Source organism: Glarea lozoyensis (assembly GCF_000409485.1).
Source record: "Glarea lozoyensis ATCC 20868 chromosome Unknown GLAREA10, whole genome shotgun sequence".
In the NCBI taxonomy this organism is placed as follows: Eukaryota; Fungi; Ascomycota; class Leotiomycetes; order Helotiales; family Helotiaceae; genus Glarea; species Glarea lozoyensis.
Window position 1 is genome coordinate 1,054,505 of NW_007360984.1, and position 24,896 is coordinate 1,079,400.

Genomic DNA, 24,896 nt, shown 5'->3' on the forward strand with positions numbered 1-24,896 from the left:
ATGCCTTCTCCATACGCAGCGCCCACTGCGTATATCTCTGGCGACGATCATCTTGACGGAGACGAACTCAACATCAACGATATCAACTTGAATGATGATAGCAGCAATAGAGACCCACAAGCATACGAAGGGGCAATTGACGAAATACACCAGGAAGATCCAGCTTTACCACTGATCGAAGAAACAAATGTTACCAGTCATGAACGGATCCTTTTTCATCCACCGACAACTTGCTCGAAGAACGATGAGATTCCAGCACTTAGCCCAAGCAGAGAGCCAGATTTAAACTGTCCAATTTGCCATGACGACTACGATAACAAGTCGTTGGTTGAACCCTGCCTTCATACGTTCTGCCTGGCATGCTTGAAAGAATCAGTAAAGATATCGATTGAAACGACCCAGGTTCCGATATGTCCGCACTGTCGTCAATCAATAATTGTCATTTATCATAGCATGTTGGAAGATGGACAGGCTACAAAGGAGAAGATCATATCGCCCACAGAAATGGAGTTTCAGGAAACTGTTGATCTATTGAACGACAGACGACCGGACATTCGACAGGCTATAGAAGATCGACAAGAGATCTCGGAGCGAATCGAAAGTGAAGAAGGCTCGTCTCTTTCTGCAGCGGACATGGCAAGTCGTCTTGAAAACGTTACACAGAAGGCCTCTGAGATCGCGTCTGATGTGGCTTCGAGATACAGCTATGAAACCCCCCTTAACGCACCACCCGTTGAGATTATCTTGGAATTTTACGACATAGTTATGAGTCTAATCCGAGCCGCTAAAACAGAACAGCAAATGATCACTGTCAAACCTGTCCTAATCAGAGTCAACGGCCAAATCCGGAGAATGGAAGATTGTGTGGTAGAGCATCGATGGCCAGATTCTTATTGGAGAGCACACGGATTGCGGTATCTTTCTAGACCAGTCGAGCTTGTAATACTACCCACAAGCCTCCTGGAAGACAAACCTCGAGGAACAAGAGGAGAACTTCTCTCAATTAATGACATACTGAAAGATTATTTTGCAGGCGAGAGAGAAAGCTGCGGATGGGAAGAGCAGCGACTCGGTACCCTCACAGAGCTGAGCTTTCCGTTCAATACAAGCATGATTCCAACCAACGTGGAAGAGGAGTTGGTGATCAACTTCCCCCATGCCGCGCTCTCAGAGGAATTGAATTGCTTCGCTCGCCGTAGTGTAGATCGTATGGAACAAATCGATGGATTTTTTCACATCATAATTGATGGTAATTCTGTGTTGACGAGACCAATTGATGGAATCCAAGGACCCGATAGACAAGCTCTCAATAAATGGCTCGAGTGGAATGACGAGTTCCTCAAGATGCTCGAAGTGTTGAGGCCGGCAGCTCATAAAAGTGATGAAGTTGCGAGTGTTCTTAATCCTGTTATTCGCAGAGTGAACAGACGAAAGCGTTTGTTGTGGTTGATTTATAGGGAAGCCGATTATAGTTAGTCACACGGGGGAGAATCGGGTAATTCTTGGCTGCTTCAATATTTGATTAATTAATTAAGTTAATCTTTAGTTAAATTTGATCAATTATTAACGGTTTTCCTACTAACAATTAGTTTAGTTTTAACGCTTAACATAGTAGAAATGTAGGTATATACTTTGAGGCCAAAACACCTCAATTACGCCTCAAAACAAGGCCTTAAAAAGCCTTAATAATGTCTTAAATAACTACTTTAAAAGGTACATTCTCCTTATATTCTTATGTCATTAATAGGGCTCTTATATCAGCTATATACCTATGTACGACACGGCCTTGGGGTTTATTAAGGATTGTTACAAATGTCATTACTTTTGTAATAATTTTTGATCTAGGGCCATTAAATTTAGCAAGCCATCCCTAGTGCTTATCAACATTTGAAAGGGTATTTAGCATCTTGCGAAGCCGACCATCAATGAACAAATATTGACTTCAGCTGTGTGACAATTTTTTCACAACGCTCGGATTTGCAACAAACATACTAGCTCGTATTATACTTACATTCGAAGTCGAACAGATTACAGTGTGCACACCTTTTGCAATCTTTCATCTTCCCGTGATGTTGCAGAGCCTGCCATTCCATCGCCTAGGCAACATAGGAAGATACCTATACTTAGTGGACAACCATTTATTGGTCATCGACTTAGTCCCCAACCCTTGAAAATTGATTTCAAATTGAAAAAAATAAGGTTGCTCTATGACCAATGACCATTGACAAAGACTCCATCCAAGAGGGGATGAGAAGAAAATTGAGATGGTTTGTTTCTGTTCTTCGTTCGAAATGTTGTTGGGTATTTGATGCTGAGGATGGCTCGCGGAGGACAAGATGGTTGGCAGTGCACGGGCCTCGACACGTCAAAAACCGCGTCCTACATCAACAACCCATCTTTAACCACCCAAAATCAGACCAAAAAATGCACTCCAGGGGCGATAAAGTGCCAGGCGAAACGGACAAGGAACGGAATGGCCGAAACCGTAATCAGTTTACTGGAAAGCGCCCTAGAACTCCGTCCCCAATTAATCCTTTAGAAGGTACTATTGGGTCAGCTTTTAAGCGACAAAAGAACGAGCATATCGACCACTTTAAGACTCCTACGAAGGCAATTGTACAAGGGATTGTAGCCTATACCGATAAGAGAGTACCTGACGAGGTACAAGAGACTCGAAAAGATATCTTTGACTTCTGCGGAGTCTCTAAACGCACAGGCTACCGATATATCGAAGACCTACCTGACATCGAGGCTACCTCAGCTCGCCGACTCGAGAATGATCCCACGAAGCCTAAGACTAGGGGCTAGAAGCAAATTTTGACTGAAAGAGACATTCGGAGACTAGAAAGGATCATTTGGAAGAATGGGTTTAAGGGCAGGGCGATGACCTAGTCGGCATTGGCCGAGGAGGCTTAGATACCGGGTCAAAAGGACGGAACATACGTGAGCGGGAGAACTCTCGCTCGGCACATGGGTTCCTATGGCTGGCGCCACTGTATAGCATGTAGGAAGGGCTTCGTCTCCCCCGAGCTAATGAAGCGTCGAAAGAAGTGGGCGACCGATATACTCAAGAAGTACCCTAATCCTGTAGACTAGTATAGGGTTAGGTTCTCGGATGAGGTACACTTCTCTTTCGGCCCACAAGGACGTCTTATGATTCTTCGACGTCCTAGAGAGCGAAACTGTCCTAATTGTATTCAAGAACTTAACTAAAAGAAGAAGAAACAGAAAGGGGGGGGGAATGATGAGATTAACACAAGTTATAACCTCCACGCCTAGGCAGCTATTAGCTACAACTTCAAAGGCCCCCTTGTATTCTACGACGCTGGCAATATAAACGGCAAGATGACCTATAAATGCTATATTGAGCAGATTCTTAACCCAATTGTCTTACCGTGGCTAGTAGAGAATAAGGACTTCGTTCTTGAGGAAGATGGGGACTCGGGTCACGGTTTTAGTCCTAGCTTAAATATCGTTAAACAATGGAAGGAACGCCACGGGCTTGAGCACTACCAGAACTACGCCGGAAGCCCTGATATTACTCTAATTGAGAATAGCTTCTAGGTACCTAAAGAACATATTAGGAAGTTCACTTATAACGATGTAGAAGGGCTCAGGGTGTTAGCTTTGGAGGGGTGGGCGAAGCTCAAGCAGGAGACGATAAATAAGTGGGTAGAAGAGATGCCGCAACGCCTCCGGGATATAATTGATTCAAAAGGCAAAATGACAGGCTATTAGACTAGCATTTAATTACATTTTCTACCTACTATCTAACCATATAAAAAGGGGGGGTAGCCAATGCGACGTGATGAAAAAAGGTCAATTTTGGTGAGGTCGCGCACAGGCCATATTGGACTGCCACCCATCTTGTCCTCCGCGAGGGAGGTTAGGAATAATTGAGCACGCTTCCTGGTCGCTGCCTAGCGATTGAGGCAACAAAAGGCGCGAAACAGGCCGAATTTCCAAGGTTCTTTTTCCTCGCGACCTCCATCTCTTACTGTATGATCGCTGGTCTCGTCATCCTCCCTCAATAATGGCAATTTTAGCTTCAAATTTAACTCATTGGACGGGGCGAGTACTCCAATGGCTTGAAGCTGGGGTCACGCCGATGTGACGACCTGGCAAGGGGCCAAGTCCAAAGGCAAGCTGGACACTCACCTGGATTTATTTCGAGATGTTGAGCCCGACAGCCGCAAATGTCAGCCATCGGAGCAGTATTGGACAGAGCTTCCTCAAATTCCACTGCATGTCTCGGCGATAGACTCTGAGTTGGGAGGAAGAATCCGAACGATGCAGAGATTGTTTAACAGAACCTAGGTGTTACATCACATAAAAAAGACACGACACCGAGGCTGCTGATGCAGTACAACATTCAAATGTTGACCGGTATTGAAGAAATTGAGCTTATGCAGACATGATCCTTCCGGTTGATAGACGCCTTGCCGAGAAAATGTGTAATCCTACCATGGAGCTGCAATCTCCAACAGTGAAATCAAGGACGAGGACGAATACGCACGGAAATCGGTAGACCATTATCTGCTCAATGTATCTGCTCCAAACCGCAAGATGCAAGTAGAATGGCGAAAACACCAGCGAAGAAAGCCACCCTTTCATATGTGGCCATTCTCGAAAGCTAACTCGCTGAAGCGTTTGAGCCAAACCTAGCTGATCTACTGTTCTTCGTTCGACCAGCTTCAGCCTCGAGAAGAGGTTCACTTGTAACGCCGCCGTAGGAAGATACGCTGTGTATTTCCAGCCCGTCGGGTTTGCGCTGCCTTATTGTCTGAAAGCTGCTGAAACCGCTGACCACACTCACCACACACCGTGCAAAACTCGCGGGGTGTAGAACCCCGATGTTGGAACGGCAATGGCCGCCACCACTCACCGCTACTTCAGGTGCTCTTCAGGGGTTAAGCGAGCGCGCCCTGAGGAGACCACCTCCTACGCTAAGTCTTCTCTCTTAGATTGACTCTTGCGCTGAAGGAACTCCAAGGAATCCTCCGGTATGCTAGAAGATTTCTAACATGAGCTTCCCCGTCTAAAGCTCCTTCGTCGGCTTGCATTGAAAGATGTGCTAGGGGTCGAAGATGAGTCTTATTGGCTGGCTTCAATGGAACTTTGTTATCAATGTTCGTTTGGCTTTCTATATGGATTTTCCAAGCTATCAGCCTTCCTCGGTCTTTGAGGTTTCAAGCTTGTGGTATTCGGTCTGTTCTCTCAGCTCGCCTTAGCGAGTCGGAACTTTGTGGAAGGTTAGGTGGAGGAGTATATTATGAAGGAGCCTCCCAGGCTACCTTCTCTAGCTACCGCTTCTGAGGTTCACAACACTCCTGCTTTATGCGCTTTACACTCATTTATCATTCCCATTGCTGTCTATTTTTGCTGACTTTCTGAAAATCAAACAATGGCTTACTTTTCGGCCGTCCTTTTACTTCTTTCTTTGGTCTCTCAATCATGGGCACTTCCTGTCTCCCAAACTGGCACACAAGATATGAACATCACTTATACTGATGGAGACTATCATTGGACTGAAATAACAGCCTCGACTACTACGCCAGTAGCGCTTCCCGAAATAACAACGCCAGTGACCACTTCGGAGTCTACACAGCAGACTGCTAGTTCGACGTCTGGTGGACCGTCATCCACCACTACTGTAGTCAATACGCCCCAAAGTACTGGTGAAGTTCCTGTCACTTCAGTTCCGTATACCAAATTCAGTGGTGATGGAAGTGAAGCTGCTGGCTGGCCATCGATTGCAGAATGGGTATCTTTCGATCAAATGTAAGCAAAATTAGTGGAACACAGACAAGATACTGACGATTTCTAGGTGGGCTAATAACAAGCCGATCCTAGAAGTCTCATGTGCAGCTCAAGGTGTTGAAAATAACAGTGAGGAAGAAATAGCCCAAATGAAAGCAGCTATATTGGAACAAGCTGCCGCCACTAAAGTTGATCCTCGTTTTATTCTTGCCACAATCATGTCAGAGTCTACTGGCTGCGTTCGAGTGATAACTACGAGATCCCCAGGAGATTTGATCATCAACCCAGGGCTCATGCAAGATCATCAGGGAACTGGCTCTTGCGAGGGTATTCCTGCTCCTTGCCCAGAAGCTCAGATCAAGCAGATGATCATGGACGGTACGGCGGGAACAGAGGCAATTCTTAGAGGGGGTGATGGACTTCAGCAAACTCTACAAAAAGCTGCCGCATTTGGAAAGGACGCACAAGCAGTTTATGTCGCCGCCAGGATATACAATTCAGGGTCTTACGTTAGTGGAGCACTTGAAGACAATGCTGCAACAGCATGTTATTCTTCCGACATCGCCAACTACTTGCTTGGGTTTGCAGCAGCTTTAAGTCCTTGCAAACTCGGGATAGTATAAAGCGCGTCGTGAATTTTCTGAGAATTCCGGTGCTACATGATTTGTCAGAGGAAACCAGCCGCGAGTTTATATTCTTGTATTTTTAGGGATACTGTGGCATGGGAAAACAAACGTTTATCGATTCGGATCATCCCGGGCACGAAAATGTATAATATTCGTCCGTACGGTGGGGTCATGTTCTTGTACACTAACGAGCTGTAATTGTTTAACTGGCACGTTATTCCTATCTAATATTATTTGGTCTCTTAATTATTGTATATCAGATCTCAGCATGTCAAATGAAAAGCGTTGCAAGGTACCTGATCGTAGCACTCCATTGAAAACTAAGCTTGAACCGTCAATTTATTCTCCTCAAATAATCTAGAATTAGAAAACACAAAGAGTGCAGTCATACTCCATCATGATTTACCGCCTGTATAACTATGAATTAATCTGTAAGACTTATAGACCCGTATATAGTACAAGTAGATCGACAATATATATTCAATTAAAGTGGGTAAGTAAGAGTTATACCCAATCAACAAGCATCTTTGATAGCTCTCATGCACGGACCAATAGTTGACGGTTCGGCACGTTTGAGCACGTTTGAGAACATTGGACGACGCCAATTCATGGTCCCACGGCATCTCTACATTATACATAAACAAATATAAACTACAACTATTGCGTTTCTGTCATTCGATCTATCTGCTTGCAACTAACTCTGCGACGAAATTTACGCCCGCGTATGAACGAATAAAATAGCCCTCGAATCCAACCCGAAGTCAGACCAACTCCAGGTCCCCCAGGGAATATGTCAATGGATCACTCCCAGATGGATCACAGCGGAATGGATCATGGCGGACATAGTGGTGGTATGCCGATGGATATGTGTAGCATGAGTGTATGTGTTGTTCTGTATTCGAGCTAGACCTTTCCACCCCCTTCAAAGTAATCTTCTGACAACCGCATGGCAGATGCTCTTCACGTGGAACACCAAGAACCTCTGCTTGATCTTCAAATGGTGGCACATCCGCTCAACCCCTGGCCTTATCTTTTCCCTCCTCGCAGTCGTCGCCCTCACAGCAGCTTACGAAGCACTCCGTTCCCTGTCCCGAAGATACGAAAGAGCCGTCGAAAAGAGAGTAGAATCTACACCCAGTATGTCTTCACGCTCCCTCCAACTCCTCCATATCTCCTTATACCTTCCTGCTCTGTTGCAGTGGCAGCAATTCTTCTTTATGAAGTAGAGGCATAAGCTGAGATATAATGTTCAAATAAAGCTTTACTTGTTGATGGAGAGCGTATTACTGAGACTACCCCTTTCCTGTGGTCAGGACATAACCAAGCCGAGGTTTCGAAGAGGGCGCATGTCATCAAGGCGTTCTTCTACGCGGTCCAGAACTTCTATGCTTTTATGCTAATGTGAGTAAATATTGTCTGCTTCGCCGAGATCGAATTATTCCTTGCATACGGATCCACCATCCCAAAGATTGGATGTGACCTAAAGAAACCGCGGCTGAAAACTAGACCGACACTGGCTAACTCGCGCTTAGGTTACTGTTCATGACATACAATGGCTGGGTAATGCTGTCAATGGGAATTGGCGCATTCGTTGGTTATTTGCTCTTTGGAAATGATACAAGCTCAACAAAGGATAGCGCTTGTCATTAAATGGAAAAGAAGCTTTTTTCCTGCATCTGTTACTCTATGTCGTGGGATTTTGAATGCACTCAAAATCATGCACATTGCCGTTGCAGATGACATGTCGGACGAGGGAGCTGTTTACTTGATGACGACAGTCCTGCCTCGTACACAGCGTCTGCGTCTTGCAACATACCACCAGCTCAACGAGGCTGTTGCACAACATCACAGCGAAGCAACTCTTCAATAAAATGTACGCATAGCTGCTGGCGCTGCGAGGGGTACAGAACATCCTCATCAAGGCTGAACCGGCACAATATAGGAGAATTTTCTTCATGATTGCAGATCATACAAACCTGATACCTCTTGATCCTCTAATTCTTTATCAATCTACTGTTAAATATTGAAAGTTGCACCGTATGATCGTCCCGCAATTGTCATCCCTTTGAATCTGCAAGGAAACCGATCCTGTGTCGCTTAATGACCTCCCCTCGGCGTTAACCGAACTGAGACCTCAAGGGGGCAGATTAGGCTAATAAATTTTCTACATCACCTTCCCTTTTGAGAGGAACCGTTGCAGTGGAAATCGAAGAGAGTTGTTTGTTGCATTTCGCGATTTTCGTCACTGAAACTTGACGAATTATGGGACTAGGAGGAGCCAGGATTGATAGCAAGTGTGGTATTCCTACTTCCGATCACCGGGGTGGAAATGAAGGCAAAAGCTGGAGTTTTTGGTTCATGGGTGCATTGGCGCGTTTACTTGGCCATTTACATTGGGTTGCAAGGCTTCTGAGAGTTGCGGCTCTGGATGTCGACGACATTGTTGGGAGCCGTTGGACTTTGAACTCTATCTCGTACTACTCATCGCACCTTCGTCACTTGACGATTTCATGTCGTCCCCCTGTATGCTTGAAGTGACTGTTTCTCTCAGATCTTCAGCTTACTGTTACCTGCCAGGTTCCACCGTGATGTCCAGCAGGCTGGCAGCGTAGTTTCGGCTTCTAATGATATGTATCTCACTACGATTTTAGCTCTTCGGTTCTTTGGCAAACTGTCTATCTGGCAACTGGTATCTGGACCAAGGTGCTGAACTTGTGCTTTTATATACCATCTACAAACTCGGAAGTACTATCCATAATATATTTTCATAGACAAGCGTCCCCGAAATTTCCTTCTCCAGATTTCTATGCCTCGATGGTATACTTCTGAATCATCAAAGCTTGCATAAACTCATCGAATGCCCACTATTCTCGCAACTTTCGTCAAATTGTTTCGCCAGCAGCTCTTCGAATAAAATCCACAACTTCTTTGGCATGAGAAGCATGCACACAATGTCCGGCTCTAATTCTTTCCACTTCCACAGTCGCGCCATCGGCCTCAATCGAAGAAATCATGGCCATCTGCCCAACTTCCGGGATAGCGCGGTCGTTTTCACATACCAGATAAGAAACTGGTATTTTCTTGTACGCCGCAGATCTGGTAGTGTCCGTAAGTGTTGCGAAGGCATGTGGCTTAAGGCGAGAAACGTAGAGATCGGCTTCTTCAGACGGAATATCATGATACATCATCTCCTTAAAGCCGTTCCCCCAAATTGTTTGATTCTGAATAGACTAATTAGCCTTTTCACGCAGAGAATAGGACATGATTCAGACTCACGTCTTCTGAGATAAGCCACCAGTCCGGACGAGCATAAGGACCGCCAACACCCAGTTCTACACTCACTCCTTGAGGAAGTACAAACGATGATACGAAAGAGAGCCTTGATACACCCCCAACTTTACCAGCTTCTCTTCTCTCGTTTACGCTGAGTCCGTCCAGTGCACTAGTTGTTGGAATACCGCCATAGCTATGTACGTGCATGAGGACTTTATGACCCAATTCCACTTCTTCCTCAACAGCCGCTCTAATCGTTTCAATATCTTCAGTTAGCGAGGTAACTGGCGGCTTGGATGCTACTGATGGCAGGTCTACGGCAACACAATTGTACCCTAGAGGTTGGAGAAGAGCGATCGTCTTCTCGAAATATTGGGAGTTGTGCCACGCCCCGTGGACGAAGACGATTGATGGTTTCGACATCTTGGTGTATCGAATGATCGTGAAAGCGAAGAGTGAGAAGAGTGGAGGTGAAGACAATGATGTTTTTGCGGGCAATAAAAACGGCAGAGAACCAATTACTTATAAATATATTTACCATCAGAGAGTCTCGCTCATCGCACCTGCTTATTACAGGGGGTTAACTACTTATAGATGTATTTAAGATCAGAAAGTCTCATACTTGTCTCGTACCTGCTGGTTGCATGATGTGCGTAAGTTCACATGTACATAAGCAGTATTTCAACATCGTGCTATTAATGCAATGTCTGTTAGCTCGTAAGAATCGCGACTGTTTGATTGGTTTTGTGCAAGTCTAATGATAACAATAAATTTGAAAATCCACTCCTTGAAGTTCGGGTTCGGTAATATAGGTCTTACCTATCCTTGTAGAGTCTGTCTTCGTAGAAGACAAATAAATGGTAGAGAATCCTTGTTTTATTAACTTAAACTGTGCTCTATAATGACTCAGTAGTTTCGGTAACAAATTTGCTTTCGACATAATCTAGATTCGTCTTATTTACCGAAAATGGCAGACGAAATATCGTGTATTTCGTTAATTATCTTGAAGAAAGCTTTTTTTCGACTGCCACTAATCTTGTCAACCACGAGCTATTCCTAATGACAATGCCTCTTACACTAGCTAGTACACTGTGCCTTATATCCTTTTGTAACAGGCTCACCGCGAAGTTCGAAGTCCGAGATCGTGCATCTAGACCGACGTGTTATTATTATTGCAGCACACTTGGCTTTCTTATAACTCTAGAATAACGATGTAACCAATGGACGTGTTGGGGGTTTATTAATGTCATCGAATGCGAAATCGAGCACTGGGGAGCGGGATCGGCATTATCAAGGAATTGATTCTTCACCGCTGTGATGTCAAACCGCAAATAAGTTCCTAGATTTAGGCAGCGTAGTACATTAAAACTATTTCGCGACTTTCTCTATGTACACGGCGTCTCCTTAGGGTTGGAACCATATTTGCTGAAATATCATCCTTCGAACCATCCGTCAATAAAGCAAATGAAAACCCGAACCCGAGCCCTGTTACAGCGAACGCTAAAAGTCTTGGAAATTTAGGCCCCAGCTTAATGTGAGATCTGAGAAGAGAGACCAGGTTCTAAGTGGCCATCTCTTCGCTTATAATCATTGTCCCCTGGCGAAGTTCAGGGGCGTAGCTTCAGCCCTACACTACAGTACAGGCATTAATGATTACGTACATAATCAACATCACAACTTCAATAGATCATTTCTGTTGATCAAAAATCCAACATTTTCATTTGCTGTCTCCTGTAACTCATCTGTTGAAGAGTTGGTATATCAAAATGTTTACACACTCCAATCCGGTAGCATTGAGAAGTCATAAGAAATCTCAGGGAGGGTGCAAAAGCTGTAAGGAAAGAAGAGTGAAGGTAAATAATGTGTCTAGATAAAAGCGCAAATGATCTATTGAACTAATTTACTTACTATCACAGTGCGATGAAGTCAAACCATTGTGTGGGAAGTGTGCTGTCCATTACGTTAACATTAGGACCTGTGAGTGGACAGCTCCCAAGCCAAGAAAAAGCGGTTTGGGAAAGACAGCAAATGCTCTCAAACCGAAGTCTTCAGTGGTAAGTTTTCCGAGTAGCAAGGCGGAAACTGCAGTTTATTAATGCTAACCCCTAAGAAAATAAAGCCTACCGGCGCCAAAAGCCCCTTAAAGCAAAATATCACACGACAACCTACAAATAAAATCGAACTTACCGAAGCCGAAGCCGGAAAGGGAAAATGCAAGCAGCATTGTCCATGTCATGACCCTAGTAAGCTTCTCATCCGATTAAACTACGCAACCAGGTACAATCGCCACGTTGTGATCAGCCAATTGATTGTCTTTAGAATATACGGCAGTCATGCTCGATGCCATCTTTGGAATCTGCAGAGTGTGCGGAAACCAACCAACAAAGACCACACCAATATCTGAGTGCAAACCTCTCTTACATCCCGCGCTTCTGATAGCCGGGAAGATTGACCCCTTCGGGATCTTGCCATCTAGAAGTACTGCCAAGGACCACAAATTGATCTATCATTGTAGGTCTAGCTATTCTTGGGAGTCTCTTTATTGCCGCCTACCAATCTTGTTTAATAAGCCATACCAAAATGCTGACCCTGCTTATAGTCGTCACAACCCTCTCCACGCTGCCAACATCAATCCACTCCCAGTACTGCACAAACCCGCTCTGGCTTACCACAGCGATCTCCAGTCCTACTCTCTTCAGTGCAACACTCTATGTCTGTTCAATGCATCGAGCAGGACTAGATGGGAAACGAGATACTGCTGAAGCTTTATGGTACAAGAGCGAGACCATCAGGTTGTTGAACGAGAGCTTGAGAGAGGAGGGCGGCAAGAACGACGTGACAGATGAAACCATTGCTGCTGTGGTTCTGTTGACACATGTCTTGGTACGTAACACCTTGAAAGTGCGATGATGGAAAATGCTGACTTCATGAAGGCCGTGGTAGGCTTGAAAAGCGAAGTGGATGCCCACATTAAAAGAATTCAATTGATGGTGAAAACGAGGGGTGGAATCAATAACGTTGCTTGGAACAGTATGTTATTACATATGCTTTGCACGTAAGTCAAGCCTCTATCGTATCATGAAATACTTTGGAGAGCATACTCTGATCTCAGCCACAGAACCAACCACATCACCGCAGTTCTTTCTGACGACCCTATCATTTCAGCTCCGGCTACTGACGAAGTCGGGATGGTGGACACGCATCAGCAAATCTCCAAACCTGCATCTGAAACTGCAGAAGTCTTCCCAGAATTCGCCGCCAGAGTTGGATTTCATAAGACAATGGTCTCATTGTTGCAGCGTATGGGATTCTTGTACGGGGTGGTTGATGTGTTTACGCAAAAGTTCATTCCGGCTTATAGGGATGAGTTTCTAGCCATTTGTTTATGAAGGCAGATTCGTTCGAGTTGGAGTTTTCGATAATATCACGATTGTACGAACTGTTCCGTCGTTTTGCGTACTACTTCAAAGAGTATCACCTCCACCTCCCCTTTTGAACCTCGCTTAATGAGTGCCTCTTTACGACATTCCCGAATGGCAGGCATTAGACTTTTACAACCTATACCATCTGCGCAGGCACATTTCCCCATATCTCACAGTAGGTTCTAGATAGACCTGGTGCAGTTATCTGCCTCGAGATTTTGGTGGTACGACGACTGAGCGTACAATGGCGTGGTTACAATACGTGAGCCTCAGTGCACGTTTAACCATCTTGATGAGCCCAAGATATGTGAATTGTAGGGTCAATTGATAAGTTGCTTATTTTGATGAGACAACTAAAGTTGTCTTACATACGATGCCGATGTATCCCCACAGTTCCCTATTTATCACAGCCAACAGCACCAAACGCCTATGTCCGTTGACGAACAATCAACCAACAGTGCCAACTTCTAGTGTTGTTTTTGATCAACGCCACTATACTTATTAATCCAGTCTAGAACCTCCCTATGCCATACCAGCGAATTTTCGGGCTTCAGCACCCAGTGGTTCTCATCTGGAAAGGTCAAGAATTTACTCGGAATACCCTTTGTCTGCAACACATTGAAAGGTGCAAGACCTTCACTAATAGGCAGCCTGTAATCTAACTCATTATGGATAATCAAATGTGGAGTAGCCCAAGACTTGAGGTAGGTTGCAGCTGCGGGATTCCATTTTTCGTAGCTTTCTGGATTCTCCCAGAGAGTTCCGCCGAAGTCGTGATGTGGGAAAAAGAGTTCATCACTCGCATATTGATTAAGTGTCGAAAAAACGCCATCATGGGTGACGAGTGCTTTGAACTTGCGACCAAGGGCATGGCCTTGAATCCAATTGACCATATATCCACCATATGAGGCACCCAGAGCCACGGCGTTTGATGTGTCTACATAATCAAGATTCTTCTCGATATAATCAAAGCCTTTTACTAAGTCGTCGTAAGGTCGACCACCCCAATTGTTTTTGATGCCGTTCTGAAGAGCCATGCCATAGCCCGTGCTCCCTGTTGGGTTGGGTGTTACGACAACATAGCCTTGCTCTGCGAAAATTGCTGGATTCCAGCGGGTTGACCAGCTTTCGTTCCAGGCCCCTTGAGGCTAGGATATGTTAGTTTACATGAAATATCCGGAAACAATGTGTAACTTACACCGCCATGAATCAAATACGCCAGTGGATATTTCTCGCCCTTCTTGAAGAAAGATGGTTTTATGACCCAAGCATGAACATTATAATCTTCACCGCCCTGGTACCAAAACTCCTCAACTTGATCTTGTGACAGACCGAACGTCTTCCCACCCTTTGCGTTGGAAGATACAATCGTCTTCTTTTTCGGATCTTTGGGATCGCAAATGGAATAGATACTGTTGTCAACTAGCGAAGTGCTACTAAGAAAAAGGTCGTTGTTTGGCAAGACTTTGACATCAGCCACTGTCCCGTCGCTTGTCAGAGCTGTGGGCAATTCATGTGCATGTCGAGGAGATGCTGGCAACTTAAACAGTCTTCCACGCCCATTTTCTTCCGCGGTGACGTACAGTTCTTCACCATTCTTACTCCACACAATAGTCTCTGGCCTTAAATCCCACTTACCCACTCCATCTTTAGTCTCATAGAATTCTTGAACATTAGACAAATCTTCAATATCTGGCACGAGTAAAAGTCGAGGTTTGTCACTTTCGTATTGGTCGCTCTGCATTCTTGCAAATGCAATAGACTTACTATCCGGGGAGAAAACAGGGGAACTGCAGTACCCTCTAAGATTTCCAGTTTTGATTATCTGCGGTGGTGGCGCCTGAGATTCGGCAAAAGTTCTGAGAGGAATATAGTACAAGTCTGTTTTGGTGTGATTCGCTGGGTCGAGTTTTGGATCCTTCGCGATGAATATTATTCCATTCTTGCTAATGTCAAAGTCTCCCGGACCGCCGAACGGAGGGACGGGCGATTCCAAATGCACCGAGTGGCCTGCTAGAGCATTCTTCAGAGGAGCGACGGTAAACTGCGAAGCACCGGGGAATCTGCTTAGGGTGGTATAGAAGATTGAGCTCTTGTTTTCCGACACATATGCATCCCATTGTCTCACAAACAGCTTCGAGTATACACGCCCACTTGATTTTGGCTTCTCCGCTGTTTCTGAGTTGTATAGCCTTCCGTCCGAGGTGGCAAGGCCAGTGACTGCAAGTGCCACTGTATCATTGTCGAGTTTTGTAACTTTGAGGTTAGACACTGACCCATTAAAGGTCATCAGGAGTTTAGGACTAGATATATTAGTCCGTTGTTCCGTGTACAGCATCTGACATACTTGTCGTTTGGTACATTGGCTCTGACTGCAAGCAGGCTGGTTGTCCCCTTATCTCCGCCCTTCAACAACAACACCACATCGTCTTCTCCCAACCACGTTGGTTCGCTAGCTTCCAGATCGTTGCTTAGTATCTTCGTTTGTCCGGTATTGATGTCAAGCACTCGAATCTCGCTGCTCTTCTTGTGGGTTTGGAAAGAGTAGGTCGAAACGGAAAACAGAGCTGCTGTACCATCTGGACTTGGTGTTGCTGTGGATCGGCGAGGGGCAGAGAGGAGGACCTCTGGGGTAAAACGGCGTGCTCCTACCGTCATTTTGAAGAATGTTAATGCTTTCGGGATTTATTGAACTGTTCTCGATGCTCCTGGGAGACAATTGAAAGAAAGATGGGGGAACAGATATGGAAAGGGAGGTAGGAGAAAGTGGGTGTGAACTCTGACCTATGTCACGGCCCAGGGCATTCCTGTATGTGACGCGATTCGCAACCACCCCTCATTGTGGCCCCTGTCACGAAGCCTCTCATTGATCATTGGCTGGTGAAGCAAGAAGTGACAATGCCGTAGCAGCTGTACTTACTGTCGCGGACGGGAAAGAGTCCCTTGAGGATATACTCAATTGACAAGAACCTAGAGAAAAGAGGGTTGTATGGAAAGGAGAGAAGTGCGGACTCGGCGGTAGTTAGATAGCAGCAGCATTCGGGGTTCCTGAGCGGAAGAGCTTTCATTAGGTTGTGCAGGGGTAGCGGGTACGCAACAGTTAGTTACTGAGTGCTGCCGCAGGACATCGTACTCTCCTATTCAAAATGCGTATCTTAAAGTGGCCTAAACTTGGAACGCATAGAGACATATTTTTCAAAGAAGTCAACATGCGCACACCATAATATAATAGAAATTAGATGAGCAAAAACTCGAGTTATACATCTGGCATTCGAAGTATAGGTATCCAAGCACGAGCCAAGCGTTCTGCCACCCCAAAACTGCGCCTCATCCGAATAGCAACAGCTTCAAGCTGACATACACAAAACATCTGGAACCACGACAACAAGACCGCATTACTCTCAACATCCCCCAAGAATCCGTCCGCCATACGAACCTTAAACGCCAAGTTTGATTGATATCTGTCGACGCTCCAATCCACCTCTCGAAGCCTTCAAGCGCATGCGCAGCTCTAGGAGCTCAGATTGACACATCTCAGAACCGAGAAGCGCAATGGCACAATACTTTCTAGACCTTTTCTATACACTCACCAATTGCATGAGCTGCTTCCCCGGATCGCCTCAGTTAAAGATAAACAGCCGGAGTTTCAAAATTCTGCGGTTGTTAGGAGAGGTGCGCAAACGAGCATACTTCAGCGTCATTCAACCAGCTGACAATTGTATAACAGGGTGGTTTCTCATACGTCTACTTGGTCCAAGACACAAGCAATGAATCCCTTTACGCGCTGAAGAAGATACGATGTCCATTTGGTCAGGAATCTGTAGCTTTGGCTATGAAAGAAGTGGAAGCATATGCTCTCTTTTCACCACATCCAAACATCATCCACAGCATAGATTACTCCGTAGCTTCAGACCGCTCCGACCCGACGGCAAAAACAGTCTACATCCTCCTACCATATTATCGGCGCGGGAATTTACAGGATATAATCAATGCGAATTTGGTAAATGGCACGAGATTCCCGGAAAGGAATTTGATGGTTCTGTTTTTGGGAGTATGTAAAGCGCTCAAAGCGATGCACAATTACAAAGTTGGAGGGCCACCGGGAGGAGCTAATAGCCAGAAGAAGGCGAAGCGGGTGAGGGGACAGGCGGCAAGTGCGGATCAGGAGTTGGCAGAGGAGGCAGAACTGCGGAGAGGGAGACAGGCTGCGAGACAAGTGGACTCAGATAGTGAACAACAAGAAGCTCTGCTTGAACCGGAAATTTTGACTGCGCAGGAAGGAATTGCGCCTGGTGGTATCAGGGCGTATGCGCATAGAGATATCAAACCAGGTGAGCTAGCTTGGAAGCTGCCTTAATCATGATAACTAACATGGAACCAGGGAATATTATGATCGACGACGACGGCGAACAACCTATACTGATGGATCTTGGCTCTCTTGCGCCGGCACCAACACCAATAACATCTCGTTCGCAAGCACTCGCGGTTCAGGATCAAGCAGCAGAACACTCCACAATGCCCTACCGAGCACCCGAACTCTTCGACGTAAAAACCGGCAGTGTAATAGATACCAAAGTCGACATATGGTCCTTAGGCTGCACGTTATATGCCTGTCTTGTTGGAAAATCACCGTTCGAAATGCGCAGCGACGAAACCGGTGGTTCTCTATCTCTCTGTGTATTAGGCGGCGATTGGCGTTTCCCAGATGAGGGTGCAGGAGGGAAGAAAAAGGCCACAAACCAGACCGGCCAATCCGACGACAGCGAGATTAGCGAGGGAATCCGGGAGGTTGTCCGGAAATGTTTGAAGGTTGAGCCTGCAGAACGACCTGATGTGGATGAGCTGATAGAGATTGTGGAAGGTGTTATTGAGCAGTTACCTGAGAGTGGGCATTCATGAACACCCAATTCTAGGGTGAAAGAGATTGGGGAACGAACTTCTTGTATCACAACCTTTCTGTATTTCTTGGCGTTCTGGAATACTACAGGACTGAAAGTCTTGATGGTCAGATCCGCCATACCCAAATTATATGTTGACACTTGACTATTCAATGACGAACTTTTAATGCCTTCACAATACAGCCTCGTTCCCATTTGGTATAGTGATATGATTGGTAGAGTTCTAGCTCTATAGTGATTATATGATAAAGGCATAATCAAATTGAACATAAAATCACTCATTAGTCTTTACAGTAGCCCAAGATTCTAGGACTCATTCATGATCCTAAAGTACTAGAATTCTCCAGTAGGTAACGCTTGACCATTGGTTCAAGCCGATCGGTTGCGAGGGTTTGCGAGCTGCAAACGCGATGTAACAATATTTCTAAACAGCAGAGAGCTTCACACATACCTAAGTATTCTGTACGGACATTTAGAGTGTTATATTGCATAGGGGAATTGCCAGAGTTTGGAATGTGGCGAGCTACTGAAAGCGTCCGTAGCATGCATTGATCTACCTAATCTAAGTATATGCTAAGTATCAGGGTATAGTCTTCAGTATAGCAATCCCTCCCAAGGTTGGTTTTACATGTCCAGCAAAAGTAATTACAACATCCCCCGATTCATCTCCTGTAATACATTATTCAACTGATCTTCTGTCGCTTATGTATGTTCTTGGTAATCCCGGCTTCGACGAGAGCGCGCTTGACATCTTCCCATTTGCATAGAACTTCTACTTGCCCCTTAGAGTTCGTCCGAGACCGGTGAAAAGCCATTTCCAATGCTTCTATTAAACCTTTAGCATTTTTCTGAGAGTTTATCCCTCGAATGAAGCGGTTGACAAAGCTGATCTCTGTCTCTCGATCCAGATCACCGCATGAATTGTATAAGCCGTCAGCGTGCTTGACATAGACTTCCATACTGCGGTGTTTTTGAGAGAGTGATACTGATTTTGGTTGTGGCCCATTATTCGGATGTGTTTTCATAGTGGCCGTAGTGGTTTGGGCTTTTGAAGCCGAAGGGAGTTTTTCTCTTGACGCTGTGGTACTGGTTGTAACTTCATCCCGCTGCGACTGCCGTGTGCTGGGACGTTTGATAGCAGTGAGAACTGGCCTGTTAGACACTCGTCGAGATGGGTTAGGAGGGTTGGTTGGTAAAGGTCCAGTGTGTTCAGGTTCTAGCACAGGCGTTGGAATATCCGTTGGCTTTTCAACATTCTCTTGTGTCACCGAAATGTGCTCGGTTTCCAAGTCCTTTTCATGGCGAAGGCGTTCTTGTATCATACGCTCATATTCCTCTTTTGAAACTTATCGCAATTAGCAAAGGTCTGACATACACATGTATCCAAGTGTATTTACCTTGTGGAAATTGGCTCTGCATCAAATTCATAAGTTGTGTTTGCAATTCCGTAAATTGCTTCGTATCATCTTCGATCTTCCGTTCCAGTTCCGATTTCATTTTGAAAAGGTCTGCTTCCATCTCTATAAACTTCTGCTGGACGAGAGATTGCCTGTTTTCAAGGTCTTGGATCATTTTCATCGCAGCGGCATGCTCTTGACGAAGCTGATGCTTCCACAACAAATCCGCGGCATGACCAGGATTGGCCGAGATCGGGTCGTCCATATTTAGCATGTTGAAAACTATGATGCTTGTTTTGAAGGTGTACGAGGAGCGACGAGAAAAGATTTTGGCGGTCAAAGAAGATGCTGGACGTAAACATCTACGTTATGGTCTTTCCACGAGATATGAAAGTCTTAATTGGGGCTTCGCCCCAGATATCTGGATAGTGTGTTGAGTCCTTGGAGCAACAGATGATTTCCGCCAGGAGTTTGTTGACAGTTGGGCCTTAAAGGTGACGAGGCGGCGTCTCGCCTCATGTTAAGAGTCGTTCCTTCCCCTTTCGGCAAGGATCTCAACATACGATGATTTCGCTATCGTCTATTAGGTATAGGCTACAGCCCCTATGGACCATGGATATTCCAAGTCTGCCTAACCTTTCCTCTCAGGATTGCTTTGATACAGGTGATCGATCACCTTATGAGCCACCCTCACCCGTAATTAGACTCCAACGGTCAAAAGAGAACCATCCCACCTAGAAATCTATCATGTACATGTGCCAATGATGTCGATGAGCGTAGAAATTTGTCTCTATAAGTAGTAGTAGGACGAGCTAGGCTAGAAAAAATGTTAGAACTAAATGAGAACTACACGTACCTCCTCCATTGATATGGATGCTTTTCACCAATGAGCAACCTTGTATGGTAAGTCTTCTCTTTGAAGACGACGATGCCAGAACATCAGCGACGAAAGGAACAATAAAGCTAGATCACAAGAGAGGCAGGTTTATTTTTGAAATTTTTCCATTTGGTCGATCTATGAGAAATAGGACAACGCCGATAACCAGTCATAATACGTTCATACGGTCGTGACGATATGTCAAGAATTCCGAGAACGAGATCGATGATAGAGATCAGTGACCAATAAGCATCCCTAAATACAGAGGAGACACGACAGCAAAATGCACCTACCAACATTCTATTGTTGGTGATGCGTGGATTTAACGCAATAAATCAGACGGGCTTCGTGCCCAATGCAGCAACTTTTGTTTTGCCACCAATTATACCCTTTCCTCACGTCGCCGGGCGAACCAGCAACGCTCAATATCACGTCCCTTTTCCGAGGGGTCACAGTACCGCTGCTCTATCTTTGAGCAACGAATGTACCGAGACTGTGATGTACCGAATTCCTTTGTGTGTGTGTGTGATGTGATTAGATGAGATCGGCAACGTTCATTGGCATCTCCTCAATTTGAGTGCTATAGAACTGCTCAATTTCTCTCATCATACGGACATCATCAGCGGTAACGAAGTTGATGGCAACACCCTTTCGTCCGAAACGACCACCACGACCGATTCTGTGAATGTAGTTTTCACGGTTGGCTGGAAGATCGTAGTTGATAACCAAAGATACCTGTTGGACATCGATACCACGAGCCAAAAGATCAGTGGCAATCAGGACACGGGAAGATCCTGATCTGAATTCCTTCATAATCAAATCACGCTGACCTTGGTCCATGTCTCCGTGCATGGCGGACACAGTGAAATCACGGGCAGTGAGTTTGTCGGTAAGCCAATCGACCTTCCGTCTTGTGTTGCAGAAAATGACGGCTTGAGTAATTGTGACCGTCTCGTAAAGATCGGAAAGGGTGTCCAATTTCCAATCCTCTTTCTCAACAGCAATGTAGAACTGCTTAATACCCTCGAGGGTAAGTTCGGCCTTCTTGACCAAGATACGAACGGGATCGCGCATGAACTTGGTGGTAACCTCGAGAACATCCTGTGGCATGGTGGCGGAAAGGAGGACAACCTGGGTAGATTGAGGGAGCAATTGGAAGATATCGTAGATTTGCTCGGTGAAACCTCGCTGGATATTTTGTCAGTGGGTGAGGAGATATGCAACTAGTTTGAGTACATACGGAAAGCATTTCATCAGCCTCATCGAGAACGAACATCTTCATTGAGTCGGTCTTCAAGAAACGACGTTGGATCATGTCCTGGACACGACCTGGAGTACCAACAACGATTTGAGGACCCTCCTGAAGAGCCTTCATGTCGTCACGAACACTGGTACCACCAATGCAGGCGTGGCACTCAACGTTCATGAAGTCTCCAATGGCAACAACGACCTTCTGGATCTGCTGGGCAAGTTCTCGGGTTGGGGCGAGGATAAGAGCCTGGCACTGCTTGATGTTTGGGTCGAGTTTTTGGAGAACGGAGATGGAAAAGGTGGCGGTTTTTCCGGTACCAGATTGAGCTTGCGCAATGACATCGTGACCTCGAAGAAAATCAGCTTTCATTCACTGTATACTGAGTGATCTCGGATATTACCTTTAATGACTGGCATAATGGCACGAGCCTGAATAGCGGAAGGGCGCTCGAAACCGTAGGCGTAGACACCTGCATAATTTGTTAACCCTAGCCCAGCGCGCGAAATTGGAATAATTCGTCGTACCTCGGAGAAGCTCTGCCTTCAAGTTCATGGTGTCGAAAGAGTCGACGGTCTCGTCATAGTTGGATTCGATTTGACCTGCGAGGCAATTGACGTTAGCATCTGTCTGTCGAGCCTTTTCCCGTTGCGATGGAGCGGTGTGCTCTCCTGAACCCTCGAATATGCTTACCTTCTGGGATCTCCTCGAGACCCTTATCTGCGGAAGCCATGATTGCGGTTTGACAGATGAGAGATTCTAGATCGCAAGCTGAGCCTGAGACCTAGGAAATGGATGGATTGAAGGTAAGAAGGTGGGGTGTAAAATGCGCAGAAATCTCTTGCAGAGACTGCGGCAGCGTCGAGATTTGCTTTTGGTGGTTGAAACTAGATACCTGACTCTCGATAACGAGAGTTGTGTTGGTTCTAGTTGAGTTCTGTATATTTCTGGTTGTGGTTTGTATTTTTTTGATGAGGGAACGAGAAGGACGAGGGACAGAAGGTATAAATCTTTTTTAGCGTCCTGAATCCGTCAGTCGGTCTAAACCAGAATAAGCGAGGCGGCGGAGGCGGCCAGAAAAAGGACGATTCACTCTCAAGTCTGAAATTTTTACATGACCTCACAATCACAGAGTCACGCAGGCGAAGAATCAGTCGGAATTCAGAGTCCGTTGGACGAATACCGGTTGCTAGTTTGGCTGTCCTCTTTATTCTGGAATGCAAACCAGCGCCTTGATCAACCGCACCCGATAATTGTTACGCAGATTCAACCCCTCCAAGCTCCAAAAGTGGCAATTTGTGCCTTCCGACGATGACTACAACATAAGCTCTTTAATCGCATTTCGTTGAAGAGAAGATCCCGACAAGCATTCACACTTCATCGGGTCTCACAGTTTGACCAGTAATCACAGCTCTGACGAAATTTTTTGAGAACGGAGTCATACTACGAGGTGGACGGATTCTAGACGGATTCACGACGGCGCAACATGAAATCGACTCTGATTCCCACTGGCGGAATTGCATCTGAATACAGCACTCATCTTAGTACTGCGATGCCCAGTGGCGGTGCAGAGGTTGAGTCATATACATCGAGAACAGATCTAGAAGAGTCATCCATTGCCATTCCCCAACATCCCTATGGAGTCAGACCAACAGGTAACAAATACACGGCTACTAGTAACGCCAAGGATTTTGTTGGTACTTTCCAGCTCTTTCCTGATGAAATTATCGCCATATTTCTGGAATATCTGGATTCGGCAGACCTACGCAACCTTGGGTCTAGTTGCAAATTTCTCTATGCCTTTTGCAGGTCAGACGATGTTTGGAAAGCTCTTTTCATTGAGTAGGTGACTTTTCATTTTATTACTTCTCTCAGTGCTCTTCATCTCATTAGGCCGTCACGGCCATTGGCTAACACCTAAAATATTCTCTGCGTCTTCCTTTTGCCGCACTCATATGGCCCTATTAGAAGCCAGCAACGTCGCTGACTCTTCCCCAGATCAAAGCAGTCTCAAGGCGGCTCTTTCATCTGGCGTAGATCGTGGCGTTCCACCCTTCTTGGCTTGAGCAATACCCATACTTCACAAATTCAGTGTGACAATGTCTTCTCAGATGTTCTTTACAGGCCATTCCTCTGCACCCATACTCCACTCCTACCTTATACTTCTAATATCCCTGCCAAAAATTCCATAACTCGGCTGGGGAATCTTACCCCCGAAGAGTTCTCAGAGAGCTGGAGTGACAAGCCTTTTATCCTTACTGAACCGGTCCGAGAATGGCCTGTCTTCAGGTCGTGGGATACCGAATCTTTGATGGAACGATATGGCGATGTCAAATTTCGAGCGGAAGCTGTAGACTGGTCGTTGGATACCTATTCTCACTACATGTGGAACAGCAGTGATGAGAGCCCTCTATATCTGTTTGACAGAAGTTTCGTGGAAAAGATGAACCTCAAAGTTGGCAAGAATGAAAAAGACGCTTCATACTGGATCCCCGAATGTTTCGGAGAGGATCTATTCGCTGTCCTCGGAGACAAGCGGCCAGATGACAAATGGCTGATCATAGGTCCCGCTCGGAGCGGTTCGACATACCACAAAGATCCAAATGCCACAAGTGCTTGGAACGCCGTACTTCGAGGATCAAAGTACTGGATCATGTTTCCCTCCAATTCCTCAAGTCCGCCACCGCCAGGAGTTTACGTGTCTGAAGACCAGAGCGAAGTCACTAGTCCCCTCAGTATAGCTGAATGGCTACTTGGGTTTCATGCAGAAGCTAGGAAGACACCAGGATGTGTCGAAGGAGTATGTGGTGAAGGCGAGGTATTGCATGTTCCCAGTGGATGGTGGCATTTGGTAGTAAATCTTGACGCTAGCATTGCTATCACTCAGAATTTTGTGCCCAAAGCGCACCTCTCAAACGTGCTCTCTTTCTTGAGAGACAAGCCTAATCAAGTGTCAGGCTTCAAGAAAGAGGTTCTGGACCCTTATGGGGTCTTCGTCGAAGGCATGGAGAGGTACTATCCAGATTTGTTGAACCAAGCTTTCGAAGACTTGAAGAAGCAGGCGGAAGGTAGAAAGCGAAAGTGGGACATAGCAGTTGGGAAAGAAGAGGAAGCCAATGGTGGAGGAGGCTTTAGCTTCGGTTTCGCGGATGACAGCGATGAAGAAGTGCCGTAAAGCAAACTGGCAGGGCTAGGATGGATATCTTCTATCCGTGTCAAATCATCTCAATAGATATGAACTCCGTTGTTGCAACCGAACCGCGTATCTACATTCGGTTCCCTCAATCTGCTTTTATGAACCCTCTATCACATATGTGTGACCCCAGAATTCCAGACTTCATAACGCCAGGCGCCATGCAAGTTAGTTATAATCAACACCCCAGATATTGTACCC

The 24,896-nt window shown here is 45.7% G+C and overlaps 11 protein-coding genes across 11 annotated transcripts; 7 read left to right on the forward strand and 4 right to left on the reverse strand.

The window, feature by feature from the left end:
- Positions 1-1,476, forward strand: GLAREA_05381 (RING/U-box; the record flags this gene model as incomplete). The annotated part of the gene is made up of 1 exon (XM_008078670.1): positions 1-1,476. One exon carries the CDS (start codon positions 1-3, stop codon positions 1,474-1,476), a length of 1,476 nt encoding a protein of 491 aa, XP_008076861.1.
- A 948-nt stretch (positions 1,477-2,424) lies between these two features.
- Positions 2,425-2,808, forward strand: GLAREA_05382 (uncharacterized protein; the record flags this gene model as incomplete). Its single annotated transcript, XM_008078671.1, has 1 exon — positions 2,425-2,808. The coding sequence occupies one exon, from the start codon at positions 2,425-2,427 to the stop codon at positions 2,806-2,808; it is 384 nt and encodes a 127-aa protein (XP_008076862.1).
- Positions 2,809-5,404: 2,596 nt separating this feature from the next.
- GLAREA_05383 (uncharacterized protein) lies at positions 5,405-6,383 on the forward strand (the record flags this gene model as incomplete). Its single annotated transcript, XM_008078672.1, has 2 exons — positions 5,405-5,781; positions 5,828-6,383. 2 exons carry the CDS (start codon positions 5,405-5,407, stop codon positions 6,381-6,383), a joined length of 933 nt encoding a protein of 310 aa, XP_008076863.1.
- Positions 6,384-7,197: 814 nt separating this feature from the next.
- On the forward strand, positions 7,198-7,612 carry GLAREA_05384 (uncharacterized protein; the record flags this gene model as incomplete). Its single annotated transcript, XM_008078673.1, has 2 exons — positions 7,198-7,266; positions 7,340-7,612. The coding sequence occupies 2 exons, from the start codon at positions 7,198-7,200 to the stop codon at positions 7,610-7,612; spliced, it is 342 nt and encodes a 113-aa protein (XP_008076864.1).
- Positions 7,613-9,268: 1,656 nt separating this feature from the next.
- On the reverse strand, positions 9,269-10,082 carry GLAREA_05385 (alpha/beta-Hydrolase; the record flags this gene model as incomplete). Its single annotated transcript, XM_008078674.1, has 2 exons — positions 9,269-9,607; positions 9,663-10,082. 2 exons carry the CDS (start codon positions 10,080-10,082, stop codon positions 9,269-9,271), a joined length of 759 nt encoding a protein of 252 aa, XP_008076865.1.
- Positions 10,083-11,425: 1,343 nt separating this feature from the next.
- On the forward strand, positions 11,426-13,048 carry GLAREA_05386 (Zn2/Cys6 DNA-binding protein; the record flags this gene model as incomplete). The annotated part of the gene is made up of 6 exons (XM_008078675.1): positions 11,426-11,512; positions 11,576-11,713; positions 11,779-11,902; positions 12,259-12,542; positions 12,593-12,714; positions 12,778-13,048. 6 exons carry the CDS (start codon positions 11,426-11,428, stop codon positions 13,046-13,048), a joined length of 1,026 nt encoding a protein of 341 aa, XP_008076866.1.
- Positions 13,049-13,548: 500 nt separating this feature from the next.
- Positions 13,549-15,739, reverse strand: GLAREA_05387 (alpha/beta-Hydrolase; the record flags this gene model as incomplete). Its single annotated transcript, XM_008078676.1, has 3 exons — positions 13,549-14,229; positions 14,280-15,384; positions 15,429-15,739. The coding sequence occupies 3 exons, from the start codon at positions 15,737-15,739 to the stop codon at positions 13,549-13,551; spliced, it is 2,097 nt and encodes a 698-aa protein (XP_008076867.1).
- An 894-nt stretch (positions 15,740-16,633) lies between these two features.
- GLAREA_05388 (Protein kinase-like (PK-like)) lies at positions 16,634-17,980 on the forward strand (the record flags this gene model as incomplete). Its single annotated transcript, XM_008078677.1, has 3 exons — positions 16,634-16,753; positions 16,809-17,412; positions 17,463-17,980. 3 exons carry the CDS (start codon positions 16,634-16,636, stop codon positions 17,978-17,980), a joined length of 1,242 nt encoding a protein of 413 aa, XP_008076868.1.
- Positions 17,981-18,662: 682 nt separating this feature from the next.
- GLAREA_05389 (uncharacterized protein) lies at positions 18,663-19,650 on the reverse strand (the record flags this gene model as incomplete). The annotated part of the gene is made up of 2 exons (XM_008078678.1): positions 18,663-19,324; positions 19,377-19,650. The coding sequence occupies 2 exons, from the start codon at positions 19,648-19,650 to the stop codon at positions 18,663-18,665; spliced, it is 936 nt and encodes a 311-aa protein (XP_008076869.1).
- Positions 19,651-20,787: 1,137 nt separating this feature from the next.
- Positions 20,788-22,235, reverse strand: GLAREA_05390 (P-loop containing nucleoside triphosphate hydrolase; the record flags this gene model as incomplete). The annotated part of the gene is made up of 5 exons (XM_008078679.1): positions 20,788-21,441; positions 21,494-21,852; positions 21,906-21,974; positions 22,030-22,104; positions 22,196-22,235. The coding sequence occupies 5 exons, from the start codon at positions 22,233-22,235 to the stop codon at positions 20,788-20,790; spliced, it is 1,197 nt and encodes a 398-aa protein (XP_008076870.1).
- A 753-nt stretch (positions 22,236-22,988) lies between these two features.
- On the forward strand, positions 22,989-24,677 carry GLAREA_05391 (Clavaminate synthase-like protein; the record flags this gene model as incomplete). Its single annotated transcript, XM_008078680.1, has 2 exons — positions 22,989-23,344; positions 23,501-24,677. The coding sequence occupies 2 exons, from the start codon at positions 22,989-22,991 to the stop codon at positions 24,675-24,677; spliced, it is 1,533 nt and encodes a 510-aa protein (XP_008076871.1).
- Between the last annotated feature and the right edge of the window lie 219 nt (positions 24,678-24,896).